Source organism: Girardinichthys multiradiatus, chromosome 5, assembly GCF_021462225.1.
Source record: "Girardinichthys multiradiatus isolate DD_20200921_A chromosome 5, DD_fGirMul_XY1, whole genome shotgun sequence".
Classification (NCBI taxonomy): Eukaryota; Metazoa; Chordata; class Actinopteri; order Cyprinodontiformes; family Goodeidae; genus Girardinichthys; species Girardinichthys multiradiatus.
Window position 1 is genome coordinate 47,624,710 of NC_061798.1, and position 19,407 is coordinate 47,644,116.

Genomic DNA, 19,407 nt, shown 5'->3' on the forward strand with positions numbered 1-19,407 from the left:
GAACCATTATCCACTAATGGAGAAAATATGGAACAGTGGAGACCCTTCCCAGGAGTGGTTGGCCTACCAAAAATACTCAAGGAACACATCAAAAGCTCATGCAAAGGAATCCAGAACATCTAAAGCTCTGCAGGCCTTCCTTGCCTCAGTTAAGGTCAAAGGTCGTTATGCAGCAATAACAAAGAGACTGAACAAAAATGGCCTCCTTGGGGGCGGGGGTACAGGAGAAGATACGGGTCCAGTCACATCTGGAGAAAAACTGACACAGCATTCAGAAACAGTACGTTGCACAAACAGTCAAACACGGTGGTGGTGGTGTGATGGTCTGGGACTGCTTTGCAGCTTCAGGACCTGCATGACTTGCTGTAATTTGTGGTAGCATGAATTCTGCTCATCATGGTTCATGGTCCTGATTTTAAGCTCACTTGGGTTCTACAGCAGGAGAATGATCCAAAACAGCAGTTATTAGGTTTAGGGGTAATTCACACAGGTTGGTTTGGGTACATATGAAATAATTGTTTGAAGGGTGCATTTTCTGTTTATGCAGGTTACCTTTGTGTGATAATAAAGTTAGTCTGATGATCTGAAACATTTTAGTGAAAAACGCAGGAATCTGCAAGGAGGCAAATACTTTTTCACAGCCCTGTATAGAAGCTGATTTCTCGCCCTTCCATTTAAAGGTGGTATTGGGGCGCCATTTTCCTCAGTGGTAGAGCAGGCGCAACATGTGCTGAGGCTACAGTGCTCAATGGAGCCGTCCCAGGTCCGATTACCAGCCCCCGGCCCATTTACTGCAGGTTTTCCTATAAATAATAAATTGCCGGACCAGAAGATGCAAACACTTAAATACCCTCAGCCGCGTGTCAAAATGAAGACATTCGCCAGTGATTTTCTCAAAGCCGTTGCGGCTCATCTTAATTTTCACTTTGTTCACCATTTTCTCACCACTGTTGAACACCTAGAGGCTCATTGCTGGCATCTTCAAGCGAGGAACGATTAGTAAACCCATTAAAGCAGTTTTAACATCACAAGTTTTCAGAGCATGCTCAGACAGAGCAATGGTGAACGGTAACATTGTTGCAGGACCAAAGTGCTGCCATTGTAGTGTCAAATTATCAAAAAGAAAGGATGTTTATGGGCTTTTTCACGGAGTATAGATAAATATCGACATTTTTGGTGAAAAATGGCGATATTTTTAATCCCGTTAACCAAAGAGATTGTCGACAATGAACAAATGAAACAGATTTGTATTTACATCACTCATTTCTTCTAACCAGTTTGCAGCATTTTAACGTACATTGACACAGTTTTATTATTCTAATAATTATTGTAGAAACTCCAGTGTTGATATTATGCAAATTATTTAATGTTTTATTGTTTTTTTTTCCCCTTATGATCTTGCTTTTTCCTGCTCTCTAGAATTAATAAACACCATCATCTAACTTCTTAGTTTGTGTCATTTTGTCATTATAGTGGCTCTGAAAAGTGTTCACACGCCTGATATAATGGAGGGTTTTAAAACTGTAAAAACTTGTATTGTAAATATATATACAAAATATTACAAAATTCAAGTCGTTTTCTGAACTCAACATTTGAAGGGGTGTTTTTACTCTTCTGAGATCATCTGCTTGACCCACATTGTGACATGAACAAAAACAAAAGTCACAGATTATCACTATTATCATTTATAAAATGAGACAATTTAAAATCAAGAAAAGTATTCCTGCTGGTTACTTTCTAACCAGCTAACGTTTTTCCTCTCTTAAATTGAGGAGATATTTTGCACAACAATATGCACTGAAAAGATCCAAGATCCTGTGGGTTGACTGAGAAACGTCCATATTTGAAGTATCAGTGTTATCTCCTCAGGCAATAAATAATACCGTGAGTTATTAGTAAACCACAAAACACATCAGCCATAATACACCTGTAACGATTTCAGGTAAACTGATCCTTAACCTTTCTGTTAAGTTTTCAAGCATCACTACTTCTGAAAAAAAAAAAACTACCCCCAGCTGAAGTCCAGCGGTATTTTCTGTCTCATTAAACGACCGTTTCAAACGTTGAACGTGTCTTCATGGGGAGATCAAATGGTGCCTGGCGTTTCTCATGTTCGTTCAGAGTTGCTTCAGCATTTTGCAAATATGTTTTTAATGAAATCACAACATCCAATCAATGGCTCAGAAATGAAGCATTCCAGGATTATAATAAATAAAAACTAACATTAAAAGGCTAAGAGGGAATATTAAACTCGTCAGCACATTAGTAAACATACAAAAACTCTCATATTAAAGCTCATCACATCCTAATCTGTCACCAAACGTTTCAGATCTACTTTTGTTGTCGAACATTAAAAAACAAAGATCAGACTTACTTTTTTATTACGAGTTTATTGGGCGAAACAGATTAAAAACAAACAGATTGTAAATCAGAGCGATTTTAAGGAAATAATAGTAAACGCACAGGCTTCCTGTGAACATTATTCGCACTCCAAGTTGAAGTTTGTTTCAAGTTACAATATGTATCATAATAAAATCATAAGCTGATTACCTGATGAGCAGAGGACTAAATATGGCGGGATGGGCCACACCTGTATCTGTGTTAACATGAAAAATAATAAACATGTAAATGTGATGTGTGGACGCAGAGTTAAAAAGCAGAAAACTGAATAATACTCAATATGCTTGCAAGGCTCTTTAATGCTATTAATCTTCATCCTGTGGTGCTTCATCAGAATAATGCTTTTTGATTGGACAGATTCTCACTGCAGAGGTTTTGCCTCTAGCTAATTAAACGCCTTCAGTAATGAATTTGTTCTGAAAAATCTTCACCACGTCTGAAGGTTTTTATTCACTGTTGCAGGAGTTTCTTATTGTCTTTTTCCGGACCGGAGTCACTTTTAAACATGGGCGCCTGCGTTTGAGCTCGCATCGAGGCCGTCTGCGGACAGCGAGGACGGAGGACGGGCCCGCAGGCCGACGGGAGTGTGGCTGACCTGTGAGCCCAAGTCGTCCGACTCCCAGCGCTCCAACTCCTCCCTCACAAGTCGCTCCATCTGCTCCCTGTGGACGTCGGTGTCTCGACCCAAACGCTCATCCTGCCAGATAAAAATGCACCATTTTTACACTTACACAAGGATGCGAGCGCAGCAGAGGAGCACACTGTGAAGTAGTGCATTTTCTGAAGAGGTTCCAATTATTACCTGATTTTAAACAATTTTGTTGTCAAGCAAAAAAAAAAAAAAAAAAAAAAAAGCTGATCTCTGACTTCGAAGCCAATTTAAACAAGTGTCTGATTATTGAATAATTAAAGCAAAAACTAAAAACATCAGAAAAAGAGTCAAATCTGCAGCTGTTAAGGTATGATTTTATTTATTATGCCCAATGAACAGATTCCTCTCTTTTCACAGACAGATGTAATAGATTGCACACCTTCCAAAATGATTTTCCCAAAGGTCTTGGGGACCATCAAGATGTTTTTTGGTACAAGCCGGCCCTTTGTGTTATTGTATTCAAAGTGGTTTCACCCAGTTTCTTTCTAATGCGCCCATCACAAGGTTGCGTATCAGCCTTTCGTTTGCGCTGGATGACATTAGGCCAAAGGAAAATGATGTTCTCCCGTTAGCTTCTTACACACTGAACGCTTTAGCATTCACAGTTTGATCGCCAGATAAGCCAGGCTGGCACAGATTTTTTTGAGGTGTTGAAAAACTCCACTACATCAGCGCTGCAGCTTTTACACACTGAGTAGACGCACACAAATGCAGCAACGTCCCAATAGCAATCTCACACTGTACGATGCATAACTGCATAAAGGAAGACTGAGAAAGTGTGATGATTAAAACTGAAAGTAAAATTTAAGCTGTCACTTGCAATTATTTCGGCTAATAATCGACCATTCGAGGCCACTCATGGAAAATTATAATGTAATTCAAACATGGCAGCTGATTTTTTAAATAAAAATAGATTGAAAGGCATCAGAGGACTTGATGTTCCACCAGAACTCCCTTATTTCTCCATGTTTAGACCCATTTAGGTGTGACAGGAGCTTTACTGTTGAACACAGGGAGGAATGACCTGCATATACAAAGCTCACTAAAAGGACACCAGTAAGGAAACCAGTAACCAGTAAGTAATGATCCCTGGACTAGACACTAATGTAACACAAACTGGTGCAGCAGTTGTTTATCCTGGTTCTTCTCACCTCCATGACTCCGTCCAGTAGCCTGCCCAACACATCTCGTCTTTTCTGTTTAGCTCTCTCCATTCCCTCCAGCTTCACAATCACAGCATCGATCTTCGACACAATGCTGCCGATGGAGTGCTCCATCCGGTCCACTCGTCTCACCAGCCTGGAAGAAAGAAAACACAGAGGTCTAGAATCCTAAAGGATCTAAACAGAGTTTGTGTTGTTATGTGATCAGGACTCTGACATGAGTATCACTGCTTCACAGTTCATGGAAATTGATGATGTGTTATCCCATAAACTGATTAAGTGTTTAGATGAGGAGTACCTCAGGGCTCTGCTGTTGGATAACTCCTCTAATCCACAACCCCTTGGTCGAATCATCTCATGAGCACCTAAATTACATTTCTACACGGATGACCCAACTCTATTTGAGGTTTAAAAAGACCACATGATTTCCCAACCCGTGTCCAGCTGACCTTAAAGCCTGAATGTGTGCAAATCTTCTTGAACAGAGCCAGCAGCAAAACGATTGGTTCTGCTTCCAAATGGCTTGGTTCAGAAAGCCCTTTTGGAAAAAGTTGGGTGCTCCATCTCCATTCATTTGAGGTTTGCAGCCTTGGTTTCATCTTTGACTCTTCTCTGTCCTATGGTTTTCACTAAATTCAAATATTGTTATTTTAAAGCCAGCTCTGGCTCATCCATACCTTCATAACCACCAGTTGGACTACACCAGTGTTTCCTTGTTCGGAGTACCCCGAAAGTGCTCCAATAATACCAAAACTCAGCAGTCGGAACCAGGACAAATCAGCAGCAAGTCTCGTAGATTATTCAGCATCACTGCTTCCAACAAAAACTTTCCTCATCCTTGTACTTTGCAATTTTCCCAGTTTTCAGATCATGTTAGGGTATATGAGTTTCAGCGAAGTCCCACTTAGAAGAGCCCTTCATGTGACACTAATGTTGTTGGACTGATCTGCGTGTGAAGCTATGTGGCTAAAGGACAACAGGCATATGAGCTGCGTACATTTGAAACTCTTCATAGGAGACCCCCCCTGAGCTGCTGCCTCGGCGACGAGAACTGTGGCCGGAGTCCTCGTCATCGTCCTCCTCTGAGTCGTCCTGAGTGCGAGGGAAGCTACGCCCACTGCTGGGTCGGGTCAGCGAATTGCGCTCCAGCTCCAAGTCCTCCTAGCATGTGAGCAGAAACACACTGAGCATCTGCAGGTCTTGTGGTTTTTTCTTCTTTTGAATGTTTTTGTGGCACTAGCTGCCTTTATTTACATTATTCAGACAGGAAATGTGCACAGAGAGAAGAGGGGAGGACATGCAACAAAGGTTCCAAGGATGGGAATCGAACCCTGGACGGCTGTGTCAAGAACTCCGTATACGGGACACACGCTCTACCTCTACACCAAGCGCCGCCCCATGTGGCTTTTTTCTTCCACATCCCAACGGAACAAGGTGTGTGCTTCATCACTCACTCTCTCTTTCTCCAGGTCGTCTCTCATCTGCTGGTGTTCGTGCTCCGTAAGCTCCGGATCGCCGTCCGCATGGCATTTAGCAAAGATGGCCTGAATCTCTGCATCTGTGTGGCCCTTCCTGAGTGAGATAAACAAACAGAACACATGAGACAAATCAAACACAAGCAACAACCCAGCATCATCAGTAGTTGAGAGCTCTTGATGTGATGTGAGGTTTCAGTCACCGTTTTAGATCCTGACGGACCTCATCAAAGTTCATTTTAATGCGTGCTGGTTGCAAACCGTTGGAAATGGCATCTACCGGCGTTTTTTTCAGTCTTAACTTCATCAAAGCTTTGTTACAGCCCTGCAGGAGGAAACAATTACATTTGACATAAACGTGTCCATACTGTTGTTTTGTAACATGTCCCATTGGTTTACACTGGATGCCTTTTTGTACATTTTACATTCAGCTCAGTTTGTAACTTTCCATTAATCTCAACCCCTCCCTGCTTCAACTCTTCATCCTACCTTACCCTGACCTCATCCGACTCATCTTCCTTATTCTTACTGTTAGTATCCCTCTCATTCCTTATTCCTGTCATTCTCATTTCAGTCATTGTTCTCATTATTTGATTGATTGATTTATTGATTTATATAGCACTTAACAACAACCAACAAAGGTGACCAAAGCTCTTTACAATAAAAATTACATCAAAAATAGAATAAAAGTTACAAGACAAACGAAATACACAAGAATAACAATAAAAGACAAATAAGGGAGATGCTGTTCCACTAGATGGAATTAAAAGCCTGTCTAAAAAGATGAGTCTTAAGCTTAGACTTAAAAATTATCTGATCAGTGGTTAGTCGGAGGTCTAAAGGGACGTTGTTCCAGAGTTGGGGTGCTGCCACGGAAAAGGCCCGATCACCCCAATGTTTTCATCTGGTTCTTGGGACATCTAATAAAAGGTGACCTCAGAGATCTCCTATGTACGGCAAAACTTCGGATAAACAGGGTGGGGCTAATCCATTTAATGCTTTAAAAACAAACAATAAGATTTTAAAATCAATTCTGAACTGAACAGGGAGCCAGTGAACGGGGGTAATATGCTCACGTCTAGGGGTATTGGTTAAAAGACGGGCAGCTACATTCTAGACAAGTTGAAGTCGTCTTAGGGAAGACTAGTGAACACCAATATAAAGATATTTATATTGCTCCTTCTCATCCCCCACTTCTTATCCCAATTATCTGGCTCTCATTTATCCATACTTTTCTTATCCCTCCCATCTCTCATTGCTATATAGTCTCAGTACACTGATCTTTCTCATTTTTAATCCTACCCCTTGCTGGACTGTGTGTGTATTCCTGCAGAAGCAGAAACAGCCGACACCAACGTGTGCAAAACGCAGCGTTTGTCTCCTTTATTAAAAGCAGTAACATGGTATATCCAGTCATAAATAAATTAGAATCTGCGTTCTGATGAGGCTCATTTGTCAGATTAAAAGTACCCACCTTTAAGCAGATATTAAAGATCCTTTTAATCAATCCCACATTTCTGTATAAAAATGTTTTTTATTGGTCTGACCCCGCCCGTGGCCAATCAATGAACAGCAGTCTGTTCACCTCACATTTCGACCCTGCTCAGCCTCAACAGGACCTGTCGCCGAGCAGGTAACAAAATAGCCAGAACTGGGCCAGAAACATCCGCAACAGAAACAATCGCAGAACGGGCTGAGTGGAGCTGAGCCGGCCGAAGTAGAGCCCATATAAAAGGGCTCATGTAATGTTACTGCACTGTATTATCTTGCATTTGTGCTAAAATCCCAGTAAAAGATAAAAACAGGGAATTAAAATAAGATGTACCTTAAAAAATGAAAGCAAAATGTATTTTGGTTTGATACCTTCTTGATGAGGTCAGTCATTTCCATTTCAGACCTCTGCTGGGACATGTCAGCCTTCACCTCAGAGTATGTGTCATTGATGATAGCCAGGAACATGTTCTGTTCAGACAAGTCAAAACGTTTTGGTTCGCTTGTTTTACAGGAATATTCAAACATACGTTCTTTTGAAATCATGTTTAACCGACACTCACCATTAGTATAAAGAAAATGAAGAAGACAAATGTTGTAAAATAAACAGGTCCAAGCACTGGGTTAGCCTCCTCAATCTCTGAGAGGTCAAAGTCTCCCAGAATGATGCGGAACTGGGTGAATCTACACGGACAATCAAACATGGGACATAATTAAAATAGAAATGTGTCTGAAATGCTACTGGATTCCTGAGCCAAAATCATAGCTCTTACACGCTGGCTTGGAAGGTGCTGAAATCATCAACTTGAGTCCCAAACACCAGGTAGGCGAGCTGAGCATACGCCAGGAAGATGATGAAGAACATGATGGCGAAACCTACAAGGTCTTTGGCACAGCGGGACATGGTGGTGGACAGCTGATTCATGGTTTTATTGAAGCTGATGAACTTAAACAGCTGGTGGAAGTGAGCAATATGTTGTTAGAAGAATAATAGGGAATTTGTATGAGAAACACTGAACTACAGGAGGAGGATTTGTACCTTGACCCAGGAGAAAAAGACAATAACTGCTGCCATATTGTTGAACTGAACCTGGAGGTTGGCCAGAGGCTCAAAGCTGGGGTGAGCTGTGTAGTTCTCCAACAGCCCACTGAGCAGATTTCTGGCCATGGCTGCTCTGGTTATGTTCATAATAATGCCAACAACACTCAACTGTAACATAAAATGAGCAAAGAAAATCAAATTAAATATTTTTTTTTATTCAATTAACCTCAGCTGCCTAATTGCTAAAGGGAAGCTTGATACGCACCACAACAATCAGAACATCGAGACAGTTCCACATGCTCTTGAAGTAGTGCAGCCGGTGAATGTGGATTTCCAGCACTTCTTCCACCACATAGTAGAGAATGAAGAGGCAGAACGCCACCTCACACACTCCGACAAAGTAGTCCCAGCTGGACACGTATCTTATCAGACGCACCGTTTGGAAGTGCCAGGAGGTCACAGTGCCTCCAGTAGCAGGGAACTCCACCAACAACCTGACGGATCCAGACACTAATCTTTACTTTGTATTGAAGGATACTTCTACACAGACAAAAACAACTGAAGTGTGCAAGTCAAGAGTCTATCAAAACCCGGAAATTAAAACAATAGTAGAATTATTTATGATAAAGCAAATATGTTTTTATAACTTAATTTACTTTATGGCAGCCAAAAAATCTCATGTCCCCAATTATTATTTTACTGCTGATGTAATTTGTTATTACGATTTTGGTGAATTTGGAAACATGTTTTCTCATGGTTCTGGTCCAAAATCTTCCCTGTTGTGACATTTAGGGATGACCACCAAATGGACTTCATCTCTAATAGCATAATTTTATGTAGTGATAAATGAAATAGAACAGGGGAGGGAATAGTAAAGCCATTATTTTGTGGTTCTGCCTCGCTGATATTTAGTGCTGAAGTTCTTACCACTGTCATTTTGTGGGCTGGAGGTTTAACACTTTCAGAACCAGTGGTTTAGAATAGAAAGGCTTTAATCAGAATTCTGTGACCGATATCCAGTCTCTGGTCTTTGCTTTGGCTTCGCAAACTTTTATTTTACCAGATTCTGATTTCTCTTTTAAGATGATCGTGTAAAAGGAGCATTTAAAATATTTTTTCAGCCTTACTGTTGTGAGCAAAGGTCGCATCACTTTCACACCAGTGTGGGATTCTTTAGAGAGGGCAAATCTTGACCCTAACCCTGAAATTTCCAAAGCACTGCCATTTCCCAATCCAGCAAGTTCCATGACAGACAGAGGTTAAGTCTTTCTGTTATCTGCATAAAGTCTTGCTCTCTCACAGCCTAATTGAACTGCATACATGTCTGAATATGTAGTAGAATACACTGTTTCTTTTTAAATAGCTTCTTCCATGTCTGGCCAACTTTAAATATGCTTTCCTCTGTACCAGCATCCCCACTGAACAGTGTTTTTGTTCATGTATTCTGGTAGTATGGTGCATTCACTGACCGGCTGGTCACCTGTTAGGCCCAGTCAAGCTGAAATGTGGGCGATTAGACTGATGACTCTTACCTGGCAATGCAGAAAAGGTTTATGTTCCCGTTGTAGACTGAGAAGTCAAGGAAGACCGCTCTGGTGCCTCTGTCCAGCCATAAGTTGTCTTTGAGAAACTGCAGATGGTTGGCTGACTCCTCTTTTGTTCGAGACAAGTCCTGGTAGTACCCTCCACCTCCGTACTTAGACACCTGCCCCCAGTGACCGCTGCTGTTCATCTCACTCTCTGTGGTGTACACCCACCTGTCACAAACCCAGAAAAAAGGGATTCAGGATATACAGGTCCTTCTCAAAATATTAGCATATTGTGATAAAGTTTATTATTTTCCATAATGTAATGATGAAAATTTAACATTCATATATTTTAGATTCATTGCACACTAACTGACATATTTCAGGTCTTTTATTGTCTTAATACGGATGATTTTGGCATACAGCTCATGAAAACCCAAAATTCCTATCTCACAAAATTAGCATATTTCATCCGACCAATAAAAGAAAAGTGTTTTTAATACAAAAAACGTCAACCTTCAAATAATCATGTACAGTTATGCACTCAATACTTGGTCGGGAATCCTTTTGCAGAAATGACTGCTTCAATGCGGCGTGGCATGGAGGCAATCAGCCTGTGGCACTGCTGAGGTCTTATGGAGGCCCAGGATGCTTCGATAGCGGACTTTAGCTCATCCAGAGTGTTGGGTCTTGAGTCTCTCAACGTTCTCTTCACAATATCCCACAGATTCTCTATGGGGTTCAGGTCAGGAGAGTTGGCAGGCCAATTGAGCACAGTGATACCATGGTCAGTAAACCATTTACCAGTGGTTTTGGCACTGTGAGCAGGTGCCAGGTCGTGCTGAAAAATGAAATCTTCATCTCCATAAAGCTTTTCAGCAGAAGGAAGCATGAAGTGCTCCAAAATCTCCTGATAGCTAGCTGCATTGACCCTGCCCTTGATAAAACACAGTGGACCAACACCAGCAGCTGACACGGCACCCCAGACCATCACTGACTGTGGGTACTTGACACTGGACTTCTGGCATTTTGGCATTTCCTTCTCCCCAGTCTTCCTCCAGACTCTGGCACCTTGATTTCCGAATGACACGCAGAATTTGCTTTCATCTGAAAAAAGTACTTTGGACCACTGAGCAACAGTCCAGTGCTGCTTCTCTGTAGCCCAGGTCAGGCGCTTCTGCCGCTGTTTCTGGTTCAAAAGTGGCTTGACCTGGGGAATGCGGCACCTGTAGCCCATTTCCTGCACACGCCTGTGCACGGTGGCTCTGGATGTTTCTACTCCAGACTCAGTCCACTGCTTCTGCAGGTCCCCCAAGGTCTGGAATCGGCCCTTCTCCACAATCTTCCTCAGGGTCCGGTCACCTCTTCTCGTTGTGCAGCGTTTTCTGCCACACTTTTTCCTTCCCACAGACTTCCCACTGAGGTGCCTTGATACAGCACTCTGGGAACAGCCTATTCGTTCAGAAATTTATTTCTGTGTCTTACCCTCTTGCTTGAGGGTGTCAATAGTGGCCTTCTGGACAGCAGTCAGGTCGGCAGTCTTACCCATGATTGGGGTTTTGAGTGATGAACCAGGCTGGGAGTTTTAAAGGCCTCAGGAATCTTTTGCAGGTGTTTAGAGTTAACTCGTTGATTCAGATGATTAGGTTCATAGCTCGTTTAGAGACCCTTTTAATGATATGCTAATTTTGTGAGATAGAAATTTTGGGTTTTCATGAGCTGTATGCCAAAATCATCCGTATTAAGACAATAAAAGACCTGAAATATTTCAGTTAGTGTGCAATGAATCTAAAATATATGAATGTTAAATTTTCATCATGACATTATGGAAAATAATGAACTTTATCACAATATGCTAATATTTTGAGAAGGACCTGTAGTCATGCATTCAAAAATGTAAATTGCACTGATTAGTGCAGCGTTTTACAATGCATCAACTAACGCTGTTCCATTCTTTGGACCAAAGGGGGCAGTGTCCTCGTTGCTGGGAGTGTACATGTTATAGCAGTCGGGAACCTCATCCCGCAGGTCTTCGTGGACAGAGCAGGACTCATTACGGACCTTGACCTGCCGGAGTCGCGGTACTCCGAGGAGAAGGTTCTCATAGTAGATGAAACTCTGATTCTCCGGCAGGCTCTTGTTGTTATACCACACCTCCCAGTACATGCCGTTGAGGAAAGGTCCCTGTGTGAACTGAAAGGGTAAAAAAACCCAGTTTTTAATATCAAGTCAGAAAGGGGAGTTCAGACCTAAGACTTGGTGGAACTATATGAAAAAACATTAGGCTCCTGTCCATGTCTTGTTAAAAGCCCAGGGCACGTTTTAATACAAATTCACTTTCTTAGGGCCTTACTTTCATTGGTAAGAGGTCCTGGTCTGAGGTAGGTCTTTCCAGATTTCTCAGGATTATTAAAGGAGCGGCGTTGTGTGCAGCAAGGCATGGCATCACCAGCAGCGGTAATAGCGGAGGTCAGTATACAAATTTATCGTTTCCATACCATTAATTTGGCAGAAAAAGCAGTTTAAAGATGTTTTTAAGCAAGAAAGTAGTCCTCAAAACAGTTCATCCAGAATGAGCCTACTTTGAAAAGTTTTTTCTCAGTATTCGGAGCAGCAGATCTCCGCTTACAGGATGGTCTGGCTGCTTGGACTTCCCCACTAACCGCTGCCAGACCTTGGCCCGTCGCTCTAAGATTTCCAGCTACCTGTTATGTGTTTGTGGCAGCTGAAAGTGCATATAAAGCGTTTAGTAGGTATGTGGTGAATAACCGTAAGTACAAGAAAATAAAACTGAAAATGTTTTTCAGATTTTAAGTTAATGCAGGTAATAATTCTGAACTGTTTTGCCACAGTTTTAAATATTTTAATGCAGTGCTCATGATCAGAACACTGAATGCACTGCAGAGCAATTTTCCATGCACACACAAAATACACGTTTCCCTAAGATTGGCTTTTCATGTAAAGCTAACTTAGTCGAATGTGAACTCTTTATTATTTTTAATTTTTTATAGTTTTATGCAGACAGCTCTGCAGGAGCTCTCCAGAAGCTTCCAGTGATCTTCTTCACCCTCATCTCCTGCCATCCTCTGCTCTGCTGTCTATGCATCTTTTACTTTATATAAATATTTGCTTATGATAAGACAGTCAATGGTCCTGAACCTCTGGACTGATTATCAGTGTTTTTATTCTACTAGATAATATTTTTACAATAACCTTTTTGGTTTGTGCTGTAGTTATCTGATATGAGTTCACCTGATCATGATAAAAGAAAAATAAGTGTGTCAATCAGTGTTTAGAACTTATTGTAAATGAATCATGCAGTTGTAAAGCAACAACTCTGGCCAGATGCAGGTTGGTAAAAAAAGTTTATGTAAAATAATGATTTTAACTTTTCCTGCTTATGGATCCAGAGCAACTAAGGAATAATGGAAGGAATTAATCAACTGTATAACTTTAAAGCTGCACATCATCTATTATTGATCAGTTCAAACAAAAAATATTTATTACTTAACAGTCTTATAAACAGAGTAAATGGTTAATGCCATCTGCTGGACTGAAGGTGTATTGCGGTTTTCTTCACAACTTCCCATAAGTCATTAGGCTGATTTAAATAAATGGTTCGTAGCCTCTGAGCAATGGAACCAGAAGGCACACAAATCTCCAGGATTCCTTTTACCTGAGTAAATCAAATCCCAGGGCTTTTGGTGGAAAAGGGGCTATTTATGTCTAAAAGCTGGGTGAAGTCTGCTTCAGTTTGAAGAAGTTCACAGTAAAAAGTCTTTGATCTTAAAGGCACTCTGTCTCTGTTTTACCTTCCAGAAGTCCGCCATGCTGGAGAGGCTCCTGAATGTAGTGGCGTCCCCAGGAGACAGTGGGGTGTCCAGGAAAAGCTGAGACATAACTTTGGTGTAATAGTACATGTTGGAGTTCACCATCCCATACGTCACTGAAGAGCGTGGTGCAGAAAACAACCAATGATAGTACAAGTTAGTTTGCACTAAAAGAGCTGTTAAACACACCAAAGGTAGCACTGAATGACTGCTTTCTGAATACAGCCGTGATAAAAACAAAGTACACTTTCTGTCCGTTTTAGGGTTTTATTTTTTAACATAAAAATTGTTTGGTTCTGAAATATTTTAAATCTCTCTCATCCCTCATACTTTTCAGACATCTTTGAAATTTTGGTTCCATCATGTCAAATAAATTAGGACTTTCTTTTTGTTTATATTGACACGGAGCAAAACATCTAACATCTTTGTTTGAGCAGAGCTAATGTCTAACGGCAGCTTTCAGAGTCGGTGGAAACTAAATGGTCCAGTTATGCATAGATGTTGTCTGAACTGAAAAGCATTTCCTGATCCACCCAGAACCACATTATGAGTTTTTTACAGCAGTAAAAAGCAAAAAGAAAGGAACTTTAATGTTAGTTTTCTCTTCACACATTAGCCACCAATGATATTTTTCATGTCAAACTGGGTACTTGAGCTTGTGCTGTTGTTGAAAATTAATCCCCCCTGAAAAACATTGGAAACTGGGTGAATGTTCGCCAAACCTATTAGGCTTATGGCTGGAAAATAGTTGTTTTAACTACGGGGGCAGTGCCACATTTTAAAAGGCCGGGTAAGGGATCTCTACAGATGCAAACAGATCTAAGGTTTGCATGAATTTGTTTTGTGTGTGTTTACTTACAAACACATACAGTGATGAGGAACCCGATGTATGTGAGCATCTCCCTCAACACGTTTCTGAGATACCTTTCTCTGCTGCTGTCGCTGTCCTCCATTAGCTCAGTTCCCCACAGAACTGAAAAGGAGACGGTTAAAAAATATATCAACATGTGAACACGTACAACATGCTTGTATCATAAAAATGTGACTATTACAACACAGATTTAACGCAATCAGAAAATAGTCTCAAGGATATTTTAAAAGTGATGCTAAAATGTTTTACTTTAAATTGACAGTTTATATAAATGACTCCATGATTTGAATCTGATCAGTACATAAAATTATCTAGACCTTGCTGTTGGTAATGGCATTGTTCACCACATCTAGAGGTTGCTGTGGCAGGAATTTTACTGGTGATGAAACCAGAACCACGCTGACGGGAGAAAACAGGAACAGACTCTAACAGGTAACTGACTGAGACAAGGTAAGAAAAAACCAGGTAAGCAAATGAACCGAATAGATCACAGCTGCGAAGGGAACAGGCCTGAGAGACCACAGGAGACCAAATAACACAAGTAAGCCCCAAATTATTCATACTCATAGCAGACTCAGGTTTGAATTCACAGGAATGAAAAACAACTGAAAATCACACAGGTGGTGACAATTTCCGGTTCATCAGATTCACTTGGCAGGTGTGAATTCGAGAAGACTGAAATCAAATCAGAAGGAACAGTTATGCTACCAGGTTATTGTTCCTTTTTTATTTTTTATATCTTTACCCCTAACAGATTTGTTTGATGTTCAGTTAAATTATACATCATTGATATGTGATAAATGCAAAAGTTTGGAAATAAATTAAAAAAAACCTGTAACTTCAACAGGGTGTGAACACTTTCATAGCCACAGCAGCCCTCTGTCACACCTCACTACCACACGCAGACCCACGCTGCTCCTCTGTAAGGAAGGCCGTTTTAACATAAAATCATAACATTGAGCCGTAAGACCAGGGCTCAGCAACCTTTGCCCTTGCTGCAACAGAATCCAATTTGTCTACGACTTGTTTTTAAAGCTGAGGAAATTAAACTATTTTGAATTTTTAGAACAAATGAATTATCTAACTTTTACTAGAGAAACAAAATGCGAGGACAGCTGAGTGAGCCTTTTCCATAAATATGGAAAATAAAGAAAGATATGTTACCCACTTAAAAATATAAAGCACATAGTTTGAAGCAGAAACACATTAAACTAGTTTTAAAACCTTGTACCCTTGGTGCCCTTCTGTTCTAGATATTGTATGCAGATATTACTTTTACTTTTATAATTAAAAACACGGGCTGCACGGTGGCACAGTTGGTAGCACTGTTGCCTTGCAGCAAGAAGGTCCTGGGTTTGATTCCTGGCCAGGGGTCTTTCTGCATGGAGTTTGCATGTTCTCCTCGTGCATGTGTGGGTTCTCACCGGGTACTCCGGCTTCCTCCCACAGTCCAAAGACATGTCTGTTAGGTCACTCTAAATTGCCCTTAGGTGTGTGAATGAGTGTGTGCATGGTTGTGTGTTGCCCTGCGATGGACTGGCGACCTGTCCAGGGTGTACCCCGCCTCCCGCCCATTGACTGCTGGAGATAGGCACCAGCTTCCCTGTGACCCACTATGGAATAAGTGGTAGAAAATGATTGACTGACTGATTAAAAACATCTCTCATTTGGTTTTGTAAGAGCCACAGTGCAGGGGCCAAAGGGCCACATGTGGCTGCAGGTTGCTCAACCCCTGGTGCTGATATGCTCTAAATTTACATTAACATTGCAGAAAACCTCCTCGCCATCTGCTCCTCTTCACAAGGCTTCAACTCTTTAATATCTCTACTGTATGGCTCATCAACTTTATCTCTCTGGAGTTACTCCAGCTCTACACATCACTCTTGATGACCAGAACAATGTTTTAAACTATTTTGTATGTTGAAAAAACTTTAAATAGACTTATTCTGACAGATCATTGACACGTTTATGTTTATTGTCCTTATCAAATTTTGATCTCATTTTCAAGCTTTTAAGCTGCAGAATGTTTTATTTTTTGAAGTGCATCGTAAATAAAATATGACTTACTTCTGATTTTCTGGAGCAGCTTCTTTAGGCAGCTGAGGTGTTCACGTCTGTCCTGTTGCCGGCCATTGATGGTGGGGGTCGGTGTTGGATAAAGTCCTCCTCGGGGGATTTGGGCGCTGCTGACCCCGCGGTTGTAGCTGCTGCTCCCGCTGGAGGCCGTGGACACCGACCTCCTCCCGGGACTCGCTTGAGGCCAGTCCGCTTCCATGATCTCTTCCTCCGGCTCGAACACAGGGTTGTCTCGGCTCCACGCCTGCCTGGACGGGGGAGACGGAGTGCCTATGACCCCTCCGAGACCCAGGTCTTGGTGCTGGATGTTCTCCATTTCTATCCCCTCGCTGGAGTCCGGTCCTTGGGGCGACCTGCCAGTCTGGCTCTGGGGTTTGACTCTAGACGAAGTCATGGTGGTCCAGTTAGCTGTTCTGAAGGGTTCTGACCATCGGAATGTGAGGTTATCCCCCGAAACGAGAGCAAAAACCTAAGGACTGAAAAATTAGATGTCTTTCAACATAAAACTATTGACTCCACAGTAAAAAGTTTAATAATGAGAAGAATTTATGACCGAAATACATCTTTAGACCGCTGCTCGTCCCGTAAAGATGTCCTACAAACAATTACCAAACCGTTAGAAAACTTTCTTCGACCTTTTCTCGGAGAAACAATATATTCGGTATAAAATAGTTCCCAAAAAGTGGCTTAAGTAGCTTAATATAAGCACGCAAATAACCACCATAAAAAATACGTGTTTAAGAGAAAAAGCGAAGATGTTTTTCTTCTCCCGGAACAGCCATCTTGTTCTTCTTGGACCGTACCACCAGAATTTCTCCTTTTTTTCCGCCTCCTTCGTCCTGGACTCAGGTTACACATGAAGTCATGGCGTCGAAGAGGATGATGGAAAATGCCCCTTAGTGGAAAAGCGTTTTTAAATACATTATCCATTTAAAACATCTGGACGTAATAATTACAGCATTATATGATTACATTTATCCCATCTGTAAACGCTGTGCTCGTTGTGATCATGCGGGCAAGAGTAATTTAAGTTTGTAATGCAAATAATAATGCAAATGTATAAAAATAATGTTTTTGAACCCTTTTAAAATACGTTAAAACTTGAAAAAAAAATGTGACATACACAGTAGAATAAAAAGTTGTCCATCTTTAACGTGTTTTGGTTTGTGGTTGGTTGCCCTGGCAACGGGGCCCTTTTCAATGATGAGCTCAGGGCAGTGGTGTACCTAACTTTTTCCAACGTGGCCCGAAATCTTTAAAAGTGCTTACTGGCCACAAAAAGATGATTTTATTGTTATTATAAAAATGTTTGATTTACTTTTGTTAAGAATGAAAAAAAAAAAACTCATGCAATATTTTTGTAGTTAAGTAGAAAGGGATAAGGAGGGACCTTCTTGGCCTGTGTGTGTGTGTGTGTGTGTGTGTGTGTGTGTGTGTGTGTGTGTGTGTGTTTGTGGACTTGGGTCACTCTTTCTGTGAAAACAATTGCTATTTTTAGCCAAGTCTGATAAATCAATTAGTTAGTTCCAACCCATGTCTGCTTGTGAGTAAAGGTCACAGGATGTGGTCTTAGTTAAAAAAGCACGATTAATGAAAGATGAATACTTGTTTTATTCTTTCAATGTCCGTAAAAACTTTGCCCTAATTACAAAAAGCCTTCACCTCCATCAGCTGTCTCTGATGATACACCAAACATGTTCCATTCTTGAATTGCGGTCTAGGGCTGCACAAAATCAGTCTAAGGGCCGCAAATGGCCCCCGGACCACACTTTGGGCACCCCTGGCTTAGGGCCAAATACTAGGCTTGTTTTAGGTTTTCTGTTAATGACCTCAACACTAAACTAGAAACCTGCAAGCAGCTTTGAAGGCCCTCGCACCCCTCAGCGCAACTCGGGCTGTTGAGCAACCGCAGGAGCCTAGCATCGCCTCCTACACGCCACATACGATGACACCGCGTCACTTCAACATGTCGCCAGTAGGTGGCACTTTGAGCAACATGTCATATGATCTACGGTCATGCAGTTTCGGTCTGGCAAAAAGCATTGAAAATTTGGAGTAAATCTGACCTTCCAGAAGGACGCTGCAGTTGCTTGTTTGTTTGTGGGCGGGGCTAAAACAACATCAATTGACTGTGTCAAAATGTCCATCATTAACTCAGGATCATGTATACTACATTTCAAGTGGATCCGATGATGTATGAGGGAGATATAGCCCTTGAAGTGTTGTAGGGGGCGCTGTTGGTCCAAATTTAAATGTAATCCAATAGAGCTGTTTGGGGTCTGACAAAGATGAAGCATATTCATTTTGGAGTGAATCGGACCATGCATGTGTAATTTAGAGGCAAACGTATGGCCGTGGCGTGACATCAGAATTCGCCACGCCATCATATTCACACCCTCCAGCTAAAGCAGTAAGTACTGGCGACTGTCTAAGAGCATCATGTTATCTGTTACTTGGGACAGTTTCACATTGATTAGGTGAAGAACATCAAACACTGATTCTGTAAAGGAAAACGGGACACTTTCTGTTGTCAGGGGGCGGGGCTTCGATGATGTCAGCATCTGACAAGTGAATATTTTTGAGGCCTAGAGGCAGATCAATCCCAGAAGGTTTCATTTGTCTGTGACTTTCCTTGTAGAAGCTATATAAATTTAGTGTTTTATGGCGAGAAGTCATATTTTGAGGCATGGCCACGCCCACACGCTTTCATGTATCAAAAATCTTTTGATAACTTTTGATCCCCAATGCCTTAAGAGTATACTGAGTTATTTTGAAGTCTCTAAGTGAAACGCTGTAGGAGGAGTTCGCTCAGATATGCAGGCTAAAAACGCCCAAAAGAGGGTCAAAATGGCAACTTCAATCCAAAATGGCCAACTTCCTG

The 19,407-nt window shown here is 41.4% G+C and overlaps 1 protein-coding gene across 3 annotated transcripts; it reads right to left on the bottom strand.

The window, feature by feature from the left end:
* Positions 1-2,370: 2,370 nt before the first annotated feature.
* On the bottom strand, positions 2,371-17,446 carry pkd2 (polycystic kidney disease 2). Of its 3 annotated transcripts, none has more exons than XM_047366638.1 (15): positions 16,518-17,420; positions 14,439-14,552; positions 13,562-13,695; positions 11,692-11,942; positions 9,756-9,980; positions 8,489-8,717; positions 8,221-8,391; positions 7,955-8,136; positions 7,745-7,865; positions 7,554-7,652; positions 5,894-6,015; positions 5,670-5,787; positions 5,213-5,373; positions 4,204-4,351; positions 2,371-3,097 (listed from the first exon to the last, which is right to left on the bottom strand). In XM_047366638.1, the coding sequence occupies exons 1-15, from the start codon at positions 16,918-16,920 to the stop codon at positions 2,900-2,902; spliced, it is 2,676 nt and encodes an 891-aa protein (XP_047222594.1). In that variant the 5' UTR covers positions 16,921-17,420; the 3' UTR covers positions 2,371-2,899. The 3 variants fall into 3 exon arrangements, with proteins under 3 accessions (XP_047222594.1, XP_047222593.1, XP_047222596.1); XM_047366637.1 differs by having other exon boundaries at positions 5,213-5,376; positions 16,518-17,410; XM_047366640.1 differs by lacking the exon at positions 5,213-5,373 and having other exon boundaries at positions 2,961-3,097; positions 16,518-17,446.
* Positions 17,447-19,407: the final 1,961 nt, after the last annotated feature.